Here is a 19,182-nt window from a genome sequence, read left to right as displayed (position 1 = left end):
ATTTTTCTAACCTTGTTTTGCAGTTATTATAAGCATTACCATTTTGTATATAGGATCTACCTATATTGGACAAGCTGGTTTGCAATTCCTTGACTCACTAATTGTCTGGCTTTAGTCTTCCTGGTACTGAGATGGCACCTGCTTTTCTATTATTATTAAGTGTTGGGATTTAAGCCACGGGCCCCACACATGTTGGACAAACACTTTACCTCTAAGCCACACATGTCACATGCCTCCGTCTTTGTCTTTTTGTTGTTGCTACTGCTTTTCGAGACAGAGTCTCACTCTGTCTGTAGGTCTGGCTGTCCTGGAACTCACTATGTAGACCAGGCTGATCTTGAATTCACTAAGATCCACCTGCTTCTGCTTCCCAAGTACTGGGTTTACTATAACCAACTAAGATCCGTCTTTTAAATAATTTAGATACAGGCAGCTAAGTTGCCTGAATTGTCCTTGAACTCACTCTATCACCACGACAGGACTAGAACCTGTGATCCTACAGCCTCAGCCTCCTGAGGAATTGAGATGAATTTACCACCTGACGCAAGGTGTAAACTTGATTCCTAAAGAAACGACCTTCCTTTTCAATGCCCAGCAAACTTTTATGACTTTGGGTATAAGGAAGCGGGTAGAATGACAGTGACCTTGTGGAACACTGTGAAGCTCTGCTCTCAGCTCTTAGTAGTTTACAATCCACAGGGGGCAACAGAAGAACAGTTATGGCAGAAAATAGACCAAACACACATGATGATTTCGAGCCAACCTGGCCAAGGTTAGCTCCTACTTTATGGGTTCCTCTGAATAAACAATACAACTGTCTTAGAGTTGCCCCTGCTGTGATAAAGGCTATCACCAAAAGCAACTTGGAGAAGAAGGGTTTATTTGACTTAGAGGTCATAGGTCACCACTGAAGGAAGCCAAGGCAGGAATGCCAGGCAGAAACTGAAGAGTTCCTGGAGGAACTCTGCTTACTAGTTTGTTCCTCGTGTCTTGTTCATCCTGACTTTTTATACAACACAGGACCACCTACCCAGAGCTGGCACTACCCACAGTGGGTTGAGCCCTCCCACATCAATCATTAATGAAGAAAATGCTGAAAAGATTTGGCTATGGGCCAATCTTATGGAGGATTTTTCTTTTATTTCTTTTTGTTTGTTTGTTTGGTTTTTGAGCAGTGCTGATTAAAGGTGTGCACCACTCCCTCCCAGCTGGAAAAATTTTCTTCATTGAGAGTCCCTCATCCTAAACGACTCTAGCTTTTATCAAGTGACGTAAAGCTAAGCAGCACATGGCTATCCAAGATCAGCATATAATCGTTGGCCTGGATAGCAAAAGAGTTGAGAAACTGTATTAACTGTGAATACACAGGAAATTGCAACTGTATTCAGTAAAATTGTACAAATTTGCTATCACAGTGTACCTTCATGTAGTAATTCAATTAAATTTTTTAAAATTTGTTCCTGTGCTGAGATTTGACATCAGGGTCTGACATATGCTAGGCAGCTGATGTAGCACTGAACCATATCCCTAGACTGAGTATATTCTTATGAGTCTAAGTTTGTAAGTAGAAACAGTATTAGGTCTACATGTAAACAGACCATAGAGCTAGAGAGGGCAGATTTGTGATTTAGCTCCACTTAAATAAAATGCTTAACTTATGGGCATGAAGTTTGTTGACGATTTAGAAGCTCAAATGAGGCAGTCCACGTGCATAGGTTTCCTAACGCTATTGTTATAAATCACTACAAATATAGTGGCTTAAAAATACACAAGTTCATCCTCTTCTACCTCTGTGGGTCAGAAATCTGAAAGGGGCTTAGAGGCAAGGAGAAAAGGCTGAACACATCTGGGTGACATCAGAAGAGAACCAGGAGGCCCCACCCTGGAATAAAGTCAGATCCTTTCACCAAGAGAGAAGCAAGAATTCCAACAATCACCAACTGCTTAAGGCTTTTCCCCCTTTCCATGCATAAACCTGCAATTTTCTAGGAATCTCACCAGAGAACCAGTTTACAGGGAGAGGATATGTATTGACACCTTGCGCAACAAAGTGGCTTCTGATTCTGCCTTATCAGATTAGAATTCCATCCAAGGAATCAACAGAGCCTTCCCACTTATCTCATTCATCAGAAGACGAGGGTGGGGGAAATGTTTCTTACCAACCTTTTGGAAGTAGCTTCAGAGCTGCCAAGATTGCATATGTGGTTAATGTTGAGCCTCTTAATGCTTACTCTCTTTTGATGAACCAGTAGCTACACTTGGGTACTCCTTTCTTTCCCCCCTCTCTTTTGGGAAGCGTACTGCCCCTCCCCACCACCACTTGGGAATGTCACTCTTCTGAGCATTTCTTGTCTTAATTTATAGAGTCTGTTCTCCTTCTCCATTATTTGACTCCTGGGAAAGGAACTCAGGTCTTCAGGCTTGGCAACAAGTGTTGTTACTCACTGAGCCATCTTGCAAGTCCTTCTTTTCTCTGTTTCCCAAGACAAACGTGTAGTGTTTTATGTTTTTCTACTTAATAGTGCTGTAACACTTGGGTAATGCTATGTTGTTTCTTTTTCTTTTTCTTTTTTCCCAGCTAATATAGCTCACAGTACAGCATGCTAAATCACAAAGTACGAGTCCAAGGAAGGTAATGTCTTCACTACATTACAAAACTTTGGCAAGTCAATACAGTACTCTAACTCAGTAAAATAAGACTTTTGTTGTTAGAGCCATATAATACCTCAGTGATAATCTTCATTCTAAAAATATCACGTACGTAGCAAATGCAAATACTGTAGTTTCAGCAGAGAAAGTTATTTTATACAAATTAATGTCATTTGAAATTATACAGCTTCCCCTTTTAAAGTGAATTTCTCACCCAGGATCTTCTAGTTCAGAGAAGCAAGGCAACCTTCTGCACGAGGGTGACTGGACTCTGTTCTGGGCTGGTCCATAGCCAGGCAGAGTTTCTGTCTGGAAGGCTTTAGGATTCTACCTTAAGGAGACATCAATTTCTTCTAATTACTTCAAATAATAATAATAGCAATAACAACAGACCCGTTTAAATGTTCCTATGAATATTGGAACCCTCTAAAATAGTCATTTCAAGTCACAGCAACCTCAGATGGTTCCTTTGATTTAGAAACCCCTAGAGCCTTTTGTTTTATTCAAAAGGCATAGAGCCTTAGCCCAGTTCATTAAAAATGTTTACCTAAAATAGTTTATATATGTGCTTGCGTGTTCGGGTGTGTGTGTGTGTATGTGTGTGTGTGTGTGTGTGTGTGTGTGTGTGTACACTTGACACAAGATAGAGTCATCAGAGAGGAGGGAACCTCAGTTGAGGAAATGCCTCCATGAGATTCAGTTATAAATCACTTTCTCTATTAGTGACCAATGGGGAAGGCACAGCCTGTGGTGGATGATGCCATCCCTGGGCTGATGGTCCTGGGTTCTATAACAAAGTGTTCAGAACAAGCTGGGGGAAGCAAACCAGAAAGCAGCACCCCTCTCTTGTTTCTGCATCAGCCTCCATGATCCTGACCTGTTTGATGTCCTGTCCTGACTTCCTTCCGTGATGGACAGCAATGTGTAAGTGTAAGCCAAGTAGCCACTTTCCTCCCTAACTTGCATTTTGGTCATGGTGTTTTGTTGCAGCACTAGAAACTGTAACTAAGTCACAGGGTAAAGACCTCAATGGCATCTACAGAGTTCCTTTGCCATGTAAGCTTTCAATATCATCAGGTCATAAATACTATTTTGGGGGGTTGGTGGGGCTGGCTTATTTTTATCTTTATCTTGTGTAAAGCTGCTGTATGACAAAACTTTTCCAGGGGAGGTGCAACACACATGTCTACTTACCTTAGATAGGGAGCCCATAGCAGACTCAAGAACAGATATCTACAAAGTCCATTTTGGTGAACCAATGAGTTTTATTAGGTTTACTTACAGGAATATGGGTAGGGGTGACTTATAAAATCAGAAATGACTCAAAGAGAGTTGATTCATGGAAGCCTACCCCATCAAGGGTGACAGCTCACAAAGCTGGGAACCTGGAGCACACTGCATAACCTGCAGGCAACTCCCTAGGTTGGCAAGTTTTTTGTTTTTTTTTTTTTTCAGTTGCCTCATTTGGTTGGAGCCCTTCTCAGGCAGCTGGATTGGTCTCAGTCTTTGCAGCTCAGCTTTCTTCATTGTTTACCTTTCCCCCTGGGAAGGCCCCTGTGAATCTGGTCAGTTTCAGGGATTGCCTGAAGCTATTTTGAGTTGTTTAACTTCCCACTTAAGAAGCCTCCTCTTCTGTAAAGTTTATACAACGTAGTTCACTAACCTTCGGGCATCGTGGAGAAACAGAAATAACAATGCTAGGGTTTGACCAACTCAAGACTCTTGAGTTCTGCCTCTGACTCTCTGTTGATATTAGTGGATCATGAGTTTTAATTGTCAAGTTTCCAAGTTGATGATTCCATTACGGTGCCAAAAAAAGAAAAGCAAAGCAAAACAAAAAGACAACAACAACAAAAAAAAAAACCTGCATATGATTTTTGGTAATGTATTGTGCTCCTGAGGGTATTTATCACTTTTCTTTTTAGACAGGGTAACTCTACATAGCTCTGACTGTCCTGGAACTTAGCATGTAGACCAGGCTGGCCTCAAACTCACAGCGCTCCACCTGCCTCTGCCTGCCAAGTGCTGGGATTAAATGTGTGCACTAAACACCCAGGCTGTGGGTATTTCTTATGACTCTTTCTTGTGTTTGCTCAGTTTTAGCCAGTTGTGATATTCTCAATGCATGTTATTTAACAGTAGTAAGAAACATACTATATGTTTATGATTCTCTCAATAAAGATTTTCAAGTAATTTCTAAATTTCTTAGTAACAGTAGAATTCATCCCCAAGATAGACATACCACAATAAGAAATACACTCTGGTCAGTTGTCAAAAGTCAGTAGCTTACCAGGAACCCTGTTCAAGCAAGAAATTCATGTTCCAAAAAGGTAATTTATCCCAAGGCATATATATTATATATGATATTATATGATATTTTATTTTATTATTCTATATTCCTGCTTGCCACGAGTATCACCTACTTCAAGAGATTGGGAAGCATTCATCACTTTTTCACGTATTTTCCCTTCACCCACGTGACTTAGTGCTTTCTTTTATTCTTTCACAGTTGGAGAACACACATACTCACACATATCTGTGGAATATGCGTGTGTGCACGCACCACAAATACTATTTATCTGTTGCTCGTTTCTCTTGTTCTTCCCTCAAGCAGCTTGTTGTCTCTTATCTATTTATTTTTTTTTTTGTCTGTTAATCTCAAATGTAAACCACTAATTCTCCCGTATTCCCCATAGGGTAACGAGCACTGTGCTGTGCCTTTAATAAATGCTTGCAAATGGCAAAATGAATTCTTTGCCTTGGTTAAAGAGGACTTCTGCATGGAAATGAGCCCCTCTGTTTGTGTGTAGGCTCCAATGGTTCATTTTCCTGTCAGACTCCCCCGTTATGAAGGCGGTGGCAGCATCAGCCGTGTGAAGGGAGGGAGTTTGTGTGGGGAACATTTGGAGGCTCAGAAAATCCTCCCGAGCTCTGCAAGCATCACAGTTTGTTTCCAGACTTCTATTTCATTCTGTCTCAAGACCAGAATAGGCAGAGAAGAAAGATGGCAAGATCCGCAGGGTTCCATATGTGAAGTCAACCCCTAGCCCCCTTCAGAAGGAAGTGGGAGGCAGAAAGGAGAGAAATCATTAGAGAATTTCTCAGCTCTGTTAATTCTCATTGGCCTGCAACTTTGCCTAGAGGCTCCTGAACCCACAAAATGTATCACTGAATGCATGACGCATTTAATTAGTTTGAATCCTCTCCTTTCCAGTTTTTCTAAAATAACACAGAACATCTCAGGGCAACACGTGTTTTCAAACCAATGGAATTCAAACCGCGTCTAAGTCCATGCTAATAGCTGGTGTGCCTTAAACCTCTTTTGAATTATTTATTCTTGTGTGTGTGTGTGTGTGATTGTGTGTGTGTGTCTGGGTATAGGTATGTAAAAGGAGTGTGGGTGCTTGCAGAGGCCAGAGAGGATCTGGAGCTGGAGTTACAGCCACCTGGAAGATACTGATGGAGGTGCGGATAACTGAACTTGGGTGGTCTTAACCATCTCTTTTCCCCTTCCAAGTAATCTAGAAAAACAAAGTACGTTTTCAGTGGCAGGGCATGGAAGGTACTCAATTGAATAAAAGGAGAGAACAAGGCATGCGTTTTAATATTCTGAAAAGATAATTGAGCGAATATGGACTAGGATACTGCATGGCCACCCCCACCACTCCCAGTCCAGTCTTTCATAACGTCACTGGACTGTTTTTTGAAAGAGAAGAGGCTGTCTCCAGTGAGACCATGCCAGCTCTGGAATTACTGTCCCTGTCCCATTCCTCCACCTCAATCCAATTCACACTTTTATGATTGGCTTCCTTTTTGACCCAGGCTTGTTAATTATATCCAGCTGTAGGCAAATTGCTCTTCCAAATTGGCAACTCCGAGCTCTCAAGCTGCTTGCGTTTTTTTTTTTTTCCTTTCCCTTGATAAAACCTTTGGAGCATGCATTTTCTTGACTAGTGTTTCTGAAATAATCCCCATTTACGGATATTTTAAAGAGTTCAAGGGACTCACAGAATAACTCTGGGTTTGAATGCAGTGTGCTTCTTCAACTTGATCCAAAACTGCCTAAGAACATAGACAGATGAGAGTTCTCCCAGAGATGTCAGCAATTTGCCATCGCTAGGGCCTTGTTTCCCAGACACTCTGGTGTTGGGATTGAAGCTGTAACAGGCCTGGCCATGGCCATACTGGAGAGAAAAGGTACTTTCCTGTCCAGTCCAAAGCTCTCTGCGGGTAGCAAACACTTTTTTTTCTCTCAGGAAATTCCTGCTTCATCTGGCACTTTCTAGTTCAGAAATTCCCTCTCTCCTTCTCTCCCTGGGTCTCTGTTGACAGCACAGAAACGGTCTTTCTTTTTTAGTTTTCTTTTTGATTTTTTGAGACAGGGTTTCTCTGTGTAACCTTGGAACTCATGCTGTAGACTAGGCTGGCTTGAATCTCAAAGATCCATCCCCAGTGCTGGGTGAGGTTAAAGACTCATCAACAACACACAAACCCTTGCAACAACTTTACAGTGAGGAAAACTTACAGTGATTTTAGTTTTTCACTTTCCAAAGGGGGTGGTAATGGAGTGGGGAATAGAAGCTCATTTTTACCTACCAACCTAAGAGGACTCTGCTTGATAAACTGGCATTGGGGATACCATTTTAGGACAGAGGAACTAAAGTGATGATTGAGATGCAGAGTCAGAAGAACCTAGTCCCAGTCCTAACCCTATTACTCGCTATAGAACCTTTGGCAAGTATTTTAATTCTAAATGGAGGCTAGTTCTAACTAGGTAGGTGGAATTACTGCTACCTGCCTTGCCCACTTCATATGCTTGGACTGAGATGAATGAGTGCACGTGGAATATGTTTTGTGAACGAAAAAAAAAACCCATAACTACCTTGTTCCTAAAACTAGCTAAAAATTTACCTGACTGACTATAAATGCCTGCTGTGTATATACTCATGATCTGTTCACTTGTTGCGGGAGGTCCTCCCGCTTCTCCAACCTATAGCTGCTGAGATACCAGCCCATTGGGGCATGGTCTCTCTCCCTTTAAAAAAGTGGCCACTTTTCTCTCCTCTCTCTCTTCACTTCCTGCTCCGCTGGCAACTAGACTCCCTTCCTGGTTGCACAGAGGGCTGGGACGGTGATCTGTAAGTTTTTTCCCCTTTAAATAAATACCACCCTGTTAATAATAATTCCAAACTGGTGTGGCGTTGTTTGTGACTTACGCCTTCATTCACTGAAGAAATAAAACATTCTGTCTGTTGGGTACAGATTTGCTCAGTGAACAAGAGGATGAAAATAACATTCAGTAAGCAACTAATATAATCCAGGCCCACATGTTTATTAATACTTAGGTAAATCGACACTGCTACAAAACGATGCATTGCATTTGATTTTCTGAAAAAAAAAATACAATTTATTGATCAGATGTGGCTATTGTCCCAGCACGTGGGTAGCAGGAGGATTGTAGCAAGTTTACATACTCTGGGCTCTAGAGATCTTATATATTCAAGGCAATGCTTTCCAAATTTTGTTCTTTGTAACCCTGGCTGTCTCAGCTATTCTTGGGTCCCTGTGAGACATCATTGGACAGAGCAACACCAAAGAAGAACAATTTATTTTTGATCTTTGTTGTTGAGGTTTCTGTCCTGCCTGGTTCCCAGTCTTTAAGTCACAAATCACACAGAGGCCTACATTAACTATATACTGATTGGCCCATTAGCTCAGGCTTCTTATTATCTTTTATAACATATATTAGCCCATTATTGTAGTATATGTTAGCCACATGGCTCAGTACCTTTTTTCAGCAGGGCAATCACATCTTGCTTCTTCTGTGTCTGGGCCCACAACTGTGTCCTCTTCCCAGAATTCTCCTGTTCTCCTTGACCCATCTCTACTTCCTGTCTGGTTGTCCCACCTATACTTCTTGCCTGGCTACTGGCCAACCGGCATTTATTTAAAATATAATTGACAGACTACAGACCATGGTCCCACACCAGCTCTTGGTTTCAGAGGTCTTTGTGTCCCTCACAGTGGGAAAATGTGTAGTCTAAAGTATGTGGTGGAGATTACGCTATAATTGAAAGGAATCAGAGAGAGGTGGCAGGAACCAAGGATGTCTATCATTTACAAAGGCCAAACCCCAAGTGACGTAGCCACCCACCTCTGAAAGGCTCTATAGCCTTCAAAATAACACCCTACAATCTGAACCCTTTCAGAATATGCTGTGGTTGGGGAAAGTTTCAGATTCAAACCACAATTTTGGTCTTGATAGATATCCTTGACTAGATCTTGAATGGTCCCCAAAGACTTAGCTATAGAAGGCTTGGTATCCAGTCGATGGCACCACTGGAAGGTGGTAGAAAATTTCGGAGGTAGGAAGGCTTCATGGGAGGAAATCAGGTCCTTGAGTGGAACCGTCAGTTCCCTGGTCGCTTCTTCCCCATGGCTTCCTGGCTAAAAGGAAGTGAGCACCATACTTTACCTTATGATCCCTCACCAAATGACTGAAGACTAAAGCCTTGAGACAAAAATAAACCTTAAAAAACTTTCTTTAAGTTTTTTACTTGCAGGTTATGGTGGCACTCACTTCTAATTCCAGCACTCAGGAGGCAGAGGCAGGCAGATCTCTGAATTTGAGAGTACCAAGACAGCCAGGACTACGCAGGGAAATCATCTCAAAAAAAAAAAAATTCAAAAGAAAAGAAAAAAAAATGATTACTTAAACTATTTTGTCGCAAAGATGGTTAGCACCTTATGCTGCTGTAGGTCCAGGGTCCTGAACTTTGAGAAGTTTCTGTTCCATCCCTTATCAAACAGATGTGCAGCACCCAGTTCCATACTGGCAATCATGCAAAAGGTCACACAGCGGAGAAACCTGTTTAGTTTTGCTCACTCTTGAATTCTACAAACATACCGATCTCCAGTGTTTATTTTCCAATTACACTTACTAAAATTTGACAAAACTGGGATTCTATTGGAAGCATTTTGCCGAATGCAAGTCTTGTGGGGTAAAGGTATGTTCCCTTGGTCTTGGTCTTGGTTGGGTTTAATCAGGGCCAGGGTGTTTTTTTTTCCTTGGCTCTTTTTACCCTACAGGTTTAAGTTCATGATTGGAGCTAATAGGTGGCACATCCACAAGAACAAAAGATATTTGTATCGTTCAAATGGTAACCACCTGTAATCCTAGGAGCAGGATTGCAACAATTGAGTTCCAGAAACAAGCAAAAAGTAGCAGCCCCACCTACCCCGCCCCAATCAAGCAAACAACCCTTCCATCTACTATAGCCAGTCACGTGGCAAAGAATGGCCCAGGGAGGGAAAAGTACAACTATAAAAATTAAGTAAGCTCAATTAACTAGTAATCGAATTAATACTATTTTCCCCCTATGGTCCCGGGTCAGAACCTGGACCTTGAACATGCCACAAGACTCGCCTGCCACTGACCTACTTCCCAAGCTCATGCTTTAGTGTTGTTGCTGTTGACCGTTTTATTTAGTCTTTGTTTTTTTTTCTAATGATTTATTTATTTTTATTTGATGTACATTGGTGTTTTGCCTGCATGTATGTCTGTGTGAGGGTGTCAAATTAACTGGAGCTGGATTACAGACAGTTGAGAGCTGCTACGTAGGTGCTGGGAATTGAACCTGGGTCCTCTGGAAGAGTACCCAGCTCTTAACTGTTGAGCCATCCATCTCTCCAGTTCCCAGTCATTTTTTTTTGTTTGTTTGTTTTTGTTTTGCCTGTAGACTTTTGTCATCTCATTGCTTTATCGCAATACATTACATAGAACATAAACTTTATTGTATTAGTATTGTACTTCGAGTGTGTCATTTAGTGTTACTAAACACATCCATGATAATGCCTTGCAGACTTCACTAGTAGCCCTCACCAGTTTTTTTATTCCTGAAAAAATAAGATAAATATAAAATAAGACAGAGGAGATTTTTTTTGTGATTCTGTACATTTATGTACACATGTGCATGTGCAAGTCTGGGGGTGTCTCTGAGGCACTGTCAGCGTGGGTGCCCCGGAAGTTCAGAAGTGGGTGTCAGGCTCCCTGGAGCTGGAGTTAGAGATGTCTGTGAGCCCTCTGACACGGTAAGTGGGAAACAAACTCTGGCTCTCTGGAGGAGCAGAGTGGGTTCTTTACCACTGAATAATCTCTGTAGCCACTCCCCCCTCCTCATCTTTTTCTTTCAATGAAAATCCTATAATGTCTTCAACTACCGTGCGCCAATGTTTGATCATAAACATTCTTCCCTGCGCAATTTGCTTTTTCCATAAAATTCAGCTTCGTGTATTATAAGAGATATCCTACTAAGTCATACAGTCATGACTTGGTCTATATATGGACATTTGATTATTCTCACTTTTCTTTTCTGTAAATACCTGAGTACCTAAAACATTTTTCATATTTTGAGTTGTGTTAGGACAGCAAGTAGGTAAAAGAATATGAACATTTCAGTGATTTTTTTTCTTAAATGAAAAATGCCAGAGCAGGAGAGTGGAGATTTCAAAAACAGCCAACTACCAAACTGATGGTGAGCCCCACTGGTCCACTTTAGCTGTGAGCCCTAAGGATAAATGGACCACTTTGCTTGCTCAAAATGTTACTGCTTTTCTCCTGGTCTTGTTGAGAAGCCATCTCTGCTGATTCCTTGTAAGAATTTCCTCCTTTCTCTTCTTTTTCCTCTTCCCCCTTTTTTTTGGGTGTGTGTGGGGGGGGGGCAGTGAATTGCTTCACCCCAGTCTTGCTATTGCCTGAGCTCACTGAAGCCTAGTATAGTCTGGATTCCTCCCTGTGATACTGCCCATTTAAGGGGCCTGGCCCATCTTGAGCACTCCCAAAGCATTATCTGTACTGTTACTCCTCCATCATAGAGAAAATAAAAAAAAAAATTCTTTATCTCTTGTTCCAGGGAATGGCTACGATAAGAAGTGGTCTACAACTCTATAGGGTTTTGTTTACAAGCACTTTGCCAAATCATGAGCATCTCTCATCATTCTTGCAAGAATAAAACAGGTGAATTCACATTGACAGAGGAGTTTGCTTTGCTTTTACTGTGGCAAATTACTGCTAATTTTTTTTTAGAAAGTCCTGCTAAATCTTCATAAAGGAAAATAATAGGTTTTGGTTACCTGTGATCTAGAAAAGCTCCTCGGTGTAAGAAATAGGGCCCCAGGGTACACTGTGCTTCAAGTTATAGGTTAATGAGCAAAGGTACAGCCACGTTGTACCCTGAGGGAGGAAGCCTGCACTCTTGAACTGAATTGATAAATGTTAGGCTGGTTACAGGTGCTAATGAGCAATCAAGACGGGAGTTTAATGAAGTTTCTCTACTCAGCAAATAAAAAAAAAAAGCACTTTCTCCTTCTTGATCTATATGCATGTATAATATATGTACATAGATACGTATGTATCTAGATATATACAGAGATGGCATACAGCTACTTGCATTTATATTTCCTGTTAAAACCTAGTCATACCAGCATATTTGTGTTGCAGAACGATGTGGCTTTGTAAATGGCGAGAATGTTATGTTAAATTGAATCTCACCTCATTTTGATTTAAAAAGACTAAAGATGTCTGAGTAGCTGACAGGTGTCAATCAAGACTATTGTTAGAACTTGGGTATACGGCATCTAAATCCGAAGTCAAAGTTATGCTTACTCAATTGTGATCACACTTGCTTATGTCATATTTTGCAGGCTTAAATAAAGTAAACAGCTATACAGCGTTGCTTCAGAAGCAAGTCAGGGTGGCATTTGGTGAAACCCCGTCAAGCTCCTAAGGCAGCAAAGGGACAGAGTTTAAAGATGTTAGCGCAGCATAGGGTTCCTTCAGAGCAACCATGCTGTAGGGGCAAAGTCCTTTTATTAAGTACTCATTTCTTAAATAGATACAAGATAATAAAAAAAAACAAAACGCAAACCACTCTCTACTACACCAGGCTATGCAAAGGCAGAGGGGCGAGGAGCTTCTCCAGCAACAAGCAAAGTCAGTGACGCGGCAAGTAAATTCAGATATTCTGTAAATGACAAACCAGAAATGAGGAACGCCAGCTGTTCACACTGGAAACTTACCCAACATTTTATTTTAGTCCAAGTTTTATTTATTATGAGAACAAACGAGAGTAAGTTTTCAGTGGGGGTAGGGAGTCTTATTCCTTACCACAGCAATAAGGAACAGTGAAATTTCAGTGCAGCTCGGCGTTTTAAAGGTTGCTCCCCTGTCTTCCTATCACCAACCGCTCCGGTGAGACCGCCACCTTGGGGACAGAACCCCAGGACGCCTCTTCTCGGGCGCCTCCTCCGAGGTTTTCCCACTGTCCACCCACACTCCTGCCTCTCAAGACTCGCTTCTAGGGGATCAGGCAGTAAGCTGCGCCGCGTCCCTCTTTCCGGCTCGCAGCCCAGGAGCTGCGCGGCCACCGAGCCCAGGTGGCGAACAAAGGCTGCGCGGGGCGCGCGGCCGGGCTGGCGCGCGTCTTCCCGGCAGGAGGCGACGGCGGCGGTGGCGCGCGCCGGAGCCCGCATTCCACCGAAGCGGCCGGAGCCCGCGGGGCGACGTCACCCCAGGCTCCGCCCCCGTCCCTCCCCGAGCAAAGTAACTCCGGACTACCCTGAGCTGCCTCTGCCGAGCATGGAGAGCAGTGGCCGCGGCTGGCGGGCGACGCTTTCGCCCGCGAGGTAGTTTGCCGACGTTGTGCAAGGACGAAAGTGCTGGCGGGTGGCCGCGGCGTCCCCGCGAGCCCCCCACGAGGCCGGGCGGGCGGCTGGCTGGTGGATTTCGCCGCGATACCCCCGGAGGCTCTTTGCAAAGCTGCTTGAAACTTCTCCCAAACTCGCCATGGATGTGGCGGCGGCGGCGCTGCCTGCTTTTGTGGCGCTCTGGTTCCTGTCCCCGTGGCCTCTCCTGGGGTCGGTCCAAGGCCAGTTTTCAGCAGGTGAGTGGTCGGTGGTGGGGGGCATCTGGGGTCTGTGGCTGTCCTCAACCTTGGACTCTGAGGGAGGAGGAACTAGCTGGTTGCCGGGACTGAGGATTCGGGAGGCGTTTGCTCGGAGTGTGTGTGTGGGGGGGTGCAGGTTGAAGCCAGGTCTGTCCTGGGAGTTTGTGTCAGGCGGGACGAGGTCAGGAGGTGGGCGCCACCGCGCTCAGGTAACTTTTACGTTCGCGACCCATTGTTTCCGAGGCTGGCCGGGCACGCAGACAGCCCCGGGTATACTGGATGGAGTCTGTGGCGACCTTGCTTTTCTTGGGTGAACCGTAGATATCTTGGGCGTCGGGAAAGCAGTCCTCACAGCCTTAGTTAGGGAAGAGAGAAAGAAAAAGTACTTAGGGCTCCCGGGACCACGATTCTTTGGCTCGCCCAGCGGGCTGGTGGCTCTCTGCCGCCAGACTGTTCAAAAATTACCCGGGAAGCTTTTGTCAGAATTGTGGGGACGCGTAGGGACTGACATCGGCGCGCTCTGCCAGGTGCTTTTTGTCCCGGGAATAACCTCCTCTGACTATTGTCCAACTACTTCCCTGTGACTCTCGGAGGCTTCTTCCTCCTCCGCTGAGGGTTGAGAGTTGCTCCTGGGTTGATTACAGGGCGCAGCGTGGAGCATGTTGCATGAGTATGTTGGCGGAACCCGTACGACGTTTGGAAATGTGACTCTTAGGATAGAATCAAAGCTGTCCTGGGCAGCGAGGGCTGGGCGCCCATTCCCGGAAGGCTTATCCTGCTTATGTTTTGAAGCCAGCACAAAACTGGCTCCACATCTCCCTGAGTCCGCCTGGATGACCCGGGCTGGGAACGTTCTCAGTCCACCAGGGCAACCCGGGTAGAGAGACGCGACGCAGAGTTCCATGGTTATCCCCTTTTGAATCTCACAGAAGACCCTGGACTCCCGGTCTCTCGGACTGGTTGTCTCTGTTCCCATCCACTTTTGATATCCTTCCTGGAGATCGGTTTCTTTTGTGTGTTGTCCGCCGGCTCTGAAGTTTCACCTGGTGGACGCCGGGGAGCGAGCTCCCAGGTTGATCTTCTGCCTCCCGCAGGGCTTGACAACTTTTCTGGCCAGCCGACCCGGCCCCGCGCGTTTGGCGGGCGCATCTGCTGCCTGGGTTCCTAGGACAGATGGAAACACAGAAGGGCCTAAGGGTGACGGGAAATGAGACTGTCGCGCTTCTGGCTGAACCGACAGGATGCGTAGACCGAACTTACTTTGTATTTGACAGTTTCATTGTTGAGACTGCCCTATTTCCTGGAAACAAACTCACCAGGTTGTTTTCCGGAGCAAATCCTTCATTAGCTTTTCTTGTCCCCTCCCCCATTTTCAACTGTATACAAGGAGTTAGATCTCAGATTCTGGTGCCTGAATGTATCCTCCTCTTAGGCAGAGGCTGTGAAAAGGTAGCAGGCGAAGGAGAAACCATGTATCTAGGTGATGTGCAGAGGGCACCAGTTCTATGCAGTGAGCTCCGACGACTTAATTTAATTCTCTCCGGGTTCAGTGTTACCGCCTGCGTCTCTGCCATACAATGCTGTTAGTATTGGAACCATGCTTGATGTAACTCATTATATGCAGCAAGTTGGAGGGAGTATTGATTTTTACACAGTGCTTGTCACTGTGCGGAGAGCGTAGCTTGAGAAGACATGTAGTTTGCTAATTGAACTTTACCAGTTGCATGATTAAACTCATGTATTCGGGACTGGCGACTAGTGATGTCTTCACAGCCGATGGATATAGGCTCAACATTGGAGAAACTTTTCTCTTTCAAAGTGTTATTTATCTTTTTCATCAACGTGTACTGAGACTGTCTCATCACAGGGCGCAGATGTGCTTCTGAGAGTTTATTATGAATGCTGCCAGTTCTCACAGAACTGCTAACATCTTCTTGCTATTCAGGATATGCATGTATGCCCACAACCAAAGGTCTTTTATCTCTCAAGTTAAAAGTCAGGTTTTGGACTTATCTGTCTGTCTCCAGAGATTTAAAGTTGGTTTTGTAGGCATTTCTTTTTTCCCCCCTAGTTGTCATAAATCATTTGGTATTGTAATGTCATTAAACTCTTTGGCATATTTGTAAAAAAATATTGATTGGCGTTGGAGATGAATTAGAGATTGAAAAAAATTGGAAGTGCTTTTTTATTTCTTGCTTTTTTTTCTTCTGATAGTCTATTTTAAATGATGAACATCTGGAGAAATTTAAATAAACATGCATTAAAGATCGAAAGAGGCATATTTTCAAAGTTTTAAAGTAGTCCATTCTCTTAAATATGTATTAGGAATCATGATTGCCAAGGTCAGGTCGTCACTTTTCAATATTACTGTGTGGCTGTACATGTTGTACGCTTCAAAAACAAATTGGGGAGGATACTGTAGCTGGGAATTTGAAATGTCCTTTACACACTGAATCTCTTTGTGTCTCAATCACACATTAACACTTTCCTATCACAACCGGCTTTTTTTTTTTTTCTGTTTGCTTTTCAAGTCTAAAAGCGGCTGCATGGCAAACATCTTTAAAGCCAGGGCTTTCTGAATTTCATTCACCCTTCACTCTAGCCTCTGAAAACAACACTTGCATCTGCATTCTATCCAGGAAAACTGAGGTATGGGAGACCAGAGTGTTAGGACAGACTGTTTCCTGGGCTGCGTGGCTGTTCTTGTTGGTCTCACCATGCAAACAAGCTTTCTGTAGAACTCATGACCGACAAAACCTGTCTTGCTTGGAAACTCAGCTTTCTCATCTATAAAATGGGGATAATAATACGCGTCCCAACCTTTCCACATAGTTTTTATGAGGACCAAGTGAAGTCGTTTATGTGAACCAGCACTGTCAACTGTAAAGCATGGCTCAGCTATCTGGGGTGTAATCATCATAAATTAAGGTAGCCCGAGTGCCAGAGTTTCAGCTTTTATGGCTCTTAAACTCTTAGAACTCTCGGTAACTACAGGCTGTTCAGCAAGGTGTGTGTGTGTGTGTGTGTGCGTGTGTGTGAGGGGGGGGGGAAGAGGGATAGAGAGAGAGAGAGAGAGAGGGAAAGAGGGAGAGTTATTCCACTAGTCTCCATTTCCATCATAAAGATTGATTCAGAGCACTAGTTTGATACAGTATCAGAAATTATCTTTGATCATTTTTCAGCTCAGCTATGCCAATCTTTCACAAATTGACGAAAGCATTGTTCTGATATTCCTAGTACCCTAATTGCAGGGAAAATACTTGGATAGTGTTGTGATTTTAAGGTGATTTGTTGAACTGGTTCAGTGTTTCCTCAGTGTGGAGAATTACATGTAACTTTGGATGCAGTCTTACCAATGACCTAGAGAGGGACTATTGTGTCTGCTATGAAGTGAGCCTGGGAATGCTTGCTGCTCAAGATCTTGCCTTGGATCAGGTCCTGGCACATCACCCTGGTCATTCCTTAGGTCCTTACAACGAATCAAAACAGACCCCCTTGCCTTGCATCTGGCTTCTTGCTGTCTCTAGTACAAAATTAAATTTCTCTTACTCTGATTATCTCCTGGGCAGATACTTTGGAGCCGGCTCGTGTTTAAGGCTTGCCATTTAGTTCTCTAATTTTGATGGACTGGTATTCTTTGTTGTCTAAATACATTAAAATTCCGAATTCTGCACCCTAATAATGATATGGATAATTTCAGGACTGTTTTTCTTTCTCAATGGTTCCCTTATATCTGAGTTTCCTAGCCTGTGAGATGTCATTTTGTGTCTGCCTGCCCAGACGGGAAGAGGCAGGTTTGGCTGCTGTTTGGTCATTGGCATGTGTGTTGCTGACAGCTCTTCTCTTTGTATTCATGAATGTGAATCTCGAAAATAAATCAATAAATCAACCCCTCTGTTACTGTGTCCCTCTTTCACACTTCAGCCCACACCTACCTCCCTGATAACAACTTAGCTCCACATCCATAGTCAGCAAACCAGAAGCCTGTCGCTTTTGCTAAATATCTTTAGGTACTGTGTATGTTTGAAAATGCTAGCCATATGACCGGTCCACGACCCAAAACTAAACCAGTGCTCTCACATACCAGACCCTCTCCTATGTCCGGTACTGAAGTATTAGTGCCTATGTGTGGAGCCTTAAATTTGAATGACATAATTTCCTATGGAGAAAGTGTGTTGGCTACCGCTCACATTCTCCCAAGATTGTATTTAGACAGAGGAGGTTATACTGAGCGTGGATCTGTACTGTTCCCATTCCTCCAACTTAGTTTTTCATGGAGGAAAGGACAAAGGATTGTTGAAGGCTGAGAGCAGGAACTATCAAAAGAATTTACAGACAAAATACAAAGGGCGCATGTGTGTGTGTGCGCATGTGTGTGTGTGTGTGTGTTCGTGTGCACGTGCACATACATGCATGACGTCATTTACCTAGTTTTCAGAAGACGGAAAAGCGTCTTTTTTTCCTGAGTCATTTATTAGAATTGGCCTCTTTGCCTTTGTCCAAACAGATTCATTTCTTATTCTGAGAGTGCAAACATTTCCCTCTGTGTATTCCTCTCAGACATTCCCCTTTGATCATCTGTGTCTGGTCTGTGTTCCTCTATCAAATGGGGTTTCTCTGCCTAAAAAGGTTGTAATTGCTTTTGAACATGACTTGTTTTTTGCAGCAGAATCCATGCTGTTGATCATAGTTACTGAGAAATTGTACAAAACATATCAAGTCACCTTATATCTTAAAATCGTATTTGATTACAAAGCTGATGAATAACACATCTATCGGACTGCTCTTTATTTCAAAAACAAGCCTGCATATCCATGGAATAATTTTTTTTTAGTGTCACAGAATGTTTGCTTCTTGTGGTTATCCATTCCTGAGTGAAAGGCTTCATAGTCCCTTTTGTAAGAGGGGGTGGAAAATTTGAATACCAGGTTGCCTAGCGCTCTAGATAAGTGGATAATTTATATCCAACTGTGCCTTGGAAAACTTTTTGGAAGTTGCCACATTTGGATGCTTATAGCACGAAGCCCAAGGCAGAAACTTGGCGAACTTCAGACCTCACTCAGTACAGACGTGACACACATGATTGATGGAAATTCCCCAAAGAATCAGAGCGGCTCATAAGACATATTAATAAATTAATTTCTCAAGACAGAGTTTCTCTGTGTAACAGTTCTGTCTGTTCTGGAACTCGCTTTGTAGACTAGACTGGCCTCTAGCTCATGGAGATCCACCTGCCTCTGCCTCCCAAGAGCAGGAATTAAAATTGTGTGCCACCAATGCCTGGTCATAAGACACATTTTATGCAGTCAGTTATGAGATGTGTGTCTCTATTCATCTTGAATTCTTTTCAGATTTCTTTTTTTCTTTCTTCTTTTCTTCCTCCCTTCTTCCCTTCCTCCTTTCCTCCCTTCCTCTATTCTTCCCTTCCTTCTTTCCTCCTTCCTTCCTTCCTTCCTTCCTTCCTTCCTTCCTTCCTTTCTTTTCTTTTTTGATTTGGGTTAATGTCTTGGTTAGTCCCCTTGTGGAAGCACAGTTTCCCTCATATAAAAACTTGACTGTGTGTTCTGTCTCAGGTTGTTGAGGTTCTGGG

At 43.4% G+C, this 19,182-nt stretch overlaps 1 protein-coding gene across 11 annotated transcripts in view; it reads left to right on the top strand.

The window, feature by feature from the left end:
- Nucleotides 1-13,168: 13,168 nt before the first annotated feature.
- The window catches only part of Ptprk (protein tyrosine phosphatase receptor type K), a 527,882-nt gene continuing 521,868 nt past the window's right edge, over nt 13,169-19,182 (top strand). For 10 of the 11 annotated variants that reach the window (XM_075946790.1, XM_075946757.1, XM_075946781.1 and 7 more), the window contains exon 1: nt 13,178-13,589. In XM_075946790.1, coding sequence (XP_075802905.1) covers nt 13,493-13,589 — 97 coding nt within the window. In that variant the 5' untranslated portion in view covers nt 13,178-13,492. Of the gene's footprint in view, nt 13,590-19,182 lie in introns of all 11 variants that reach the window. The other variant, XM_075946829.1, reaches the window with a different exon arrangement.

This window comes from Microtus pennsylvanicus, chromosome 1 (assembly GCF_037038515.1).
Source record: "Microtus pennsylvanicus isolate mMicPen1 chromosome 1, mMicPen1.hap1, whole genome shotgun sequence".
Lineage (NCBI taxonomy): Eukaryota > Metazoa > Chordata > Mammalia > Rodentia > Cricetidae > Microtus > Microtus pennsylvanicus.
This window is presented reverse-complemented; position numbering and strand designations above follow the sequence as displayed.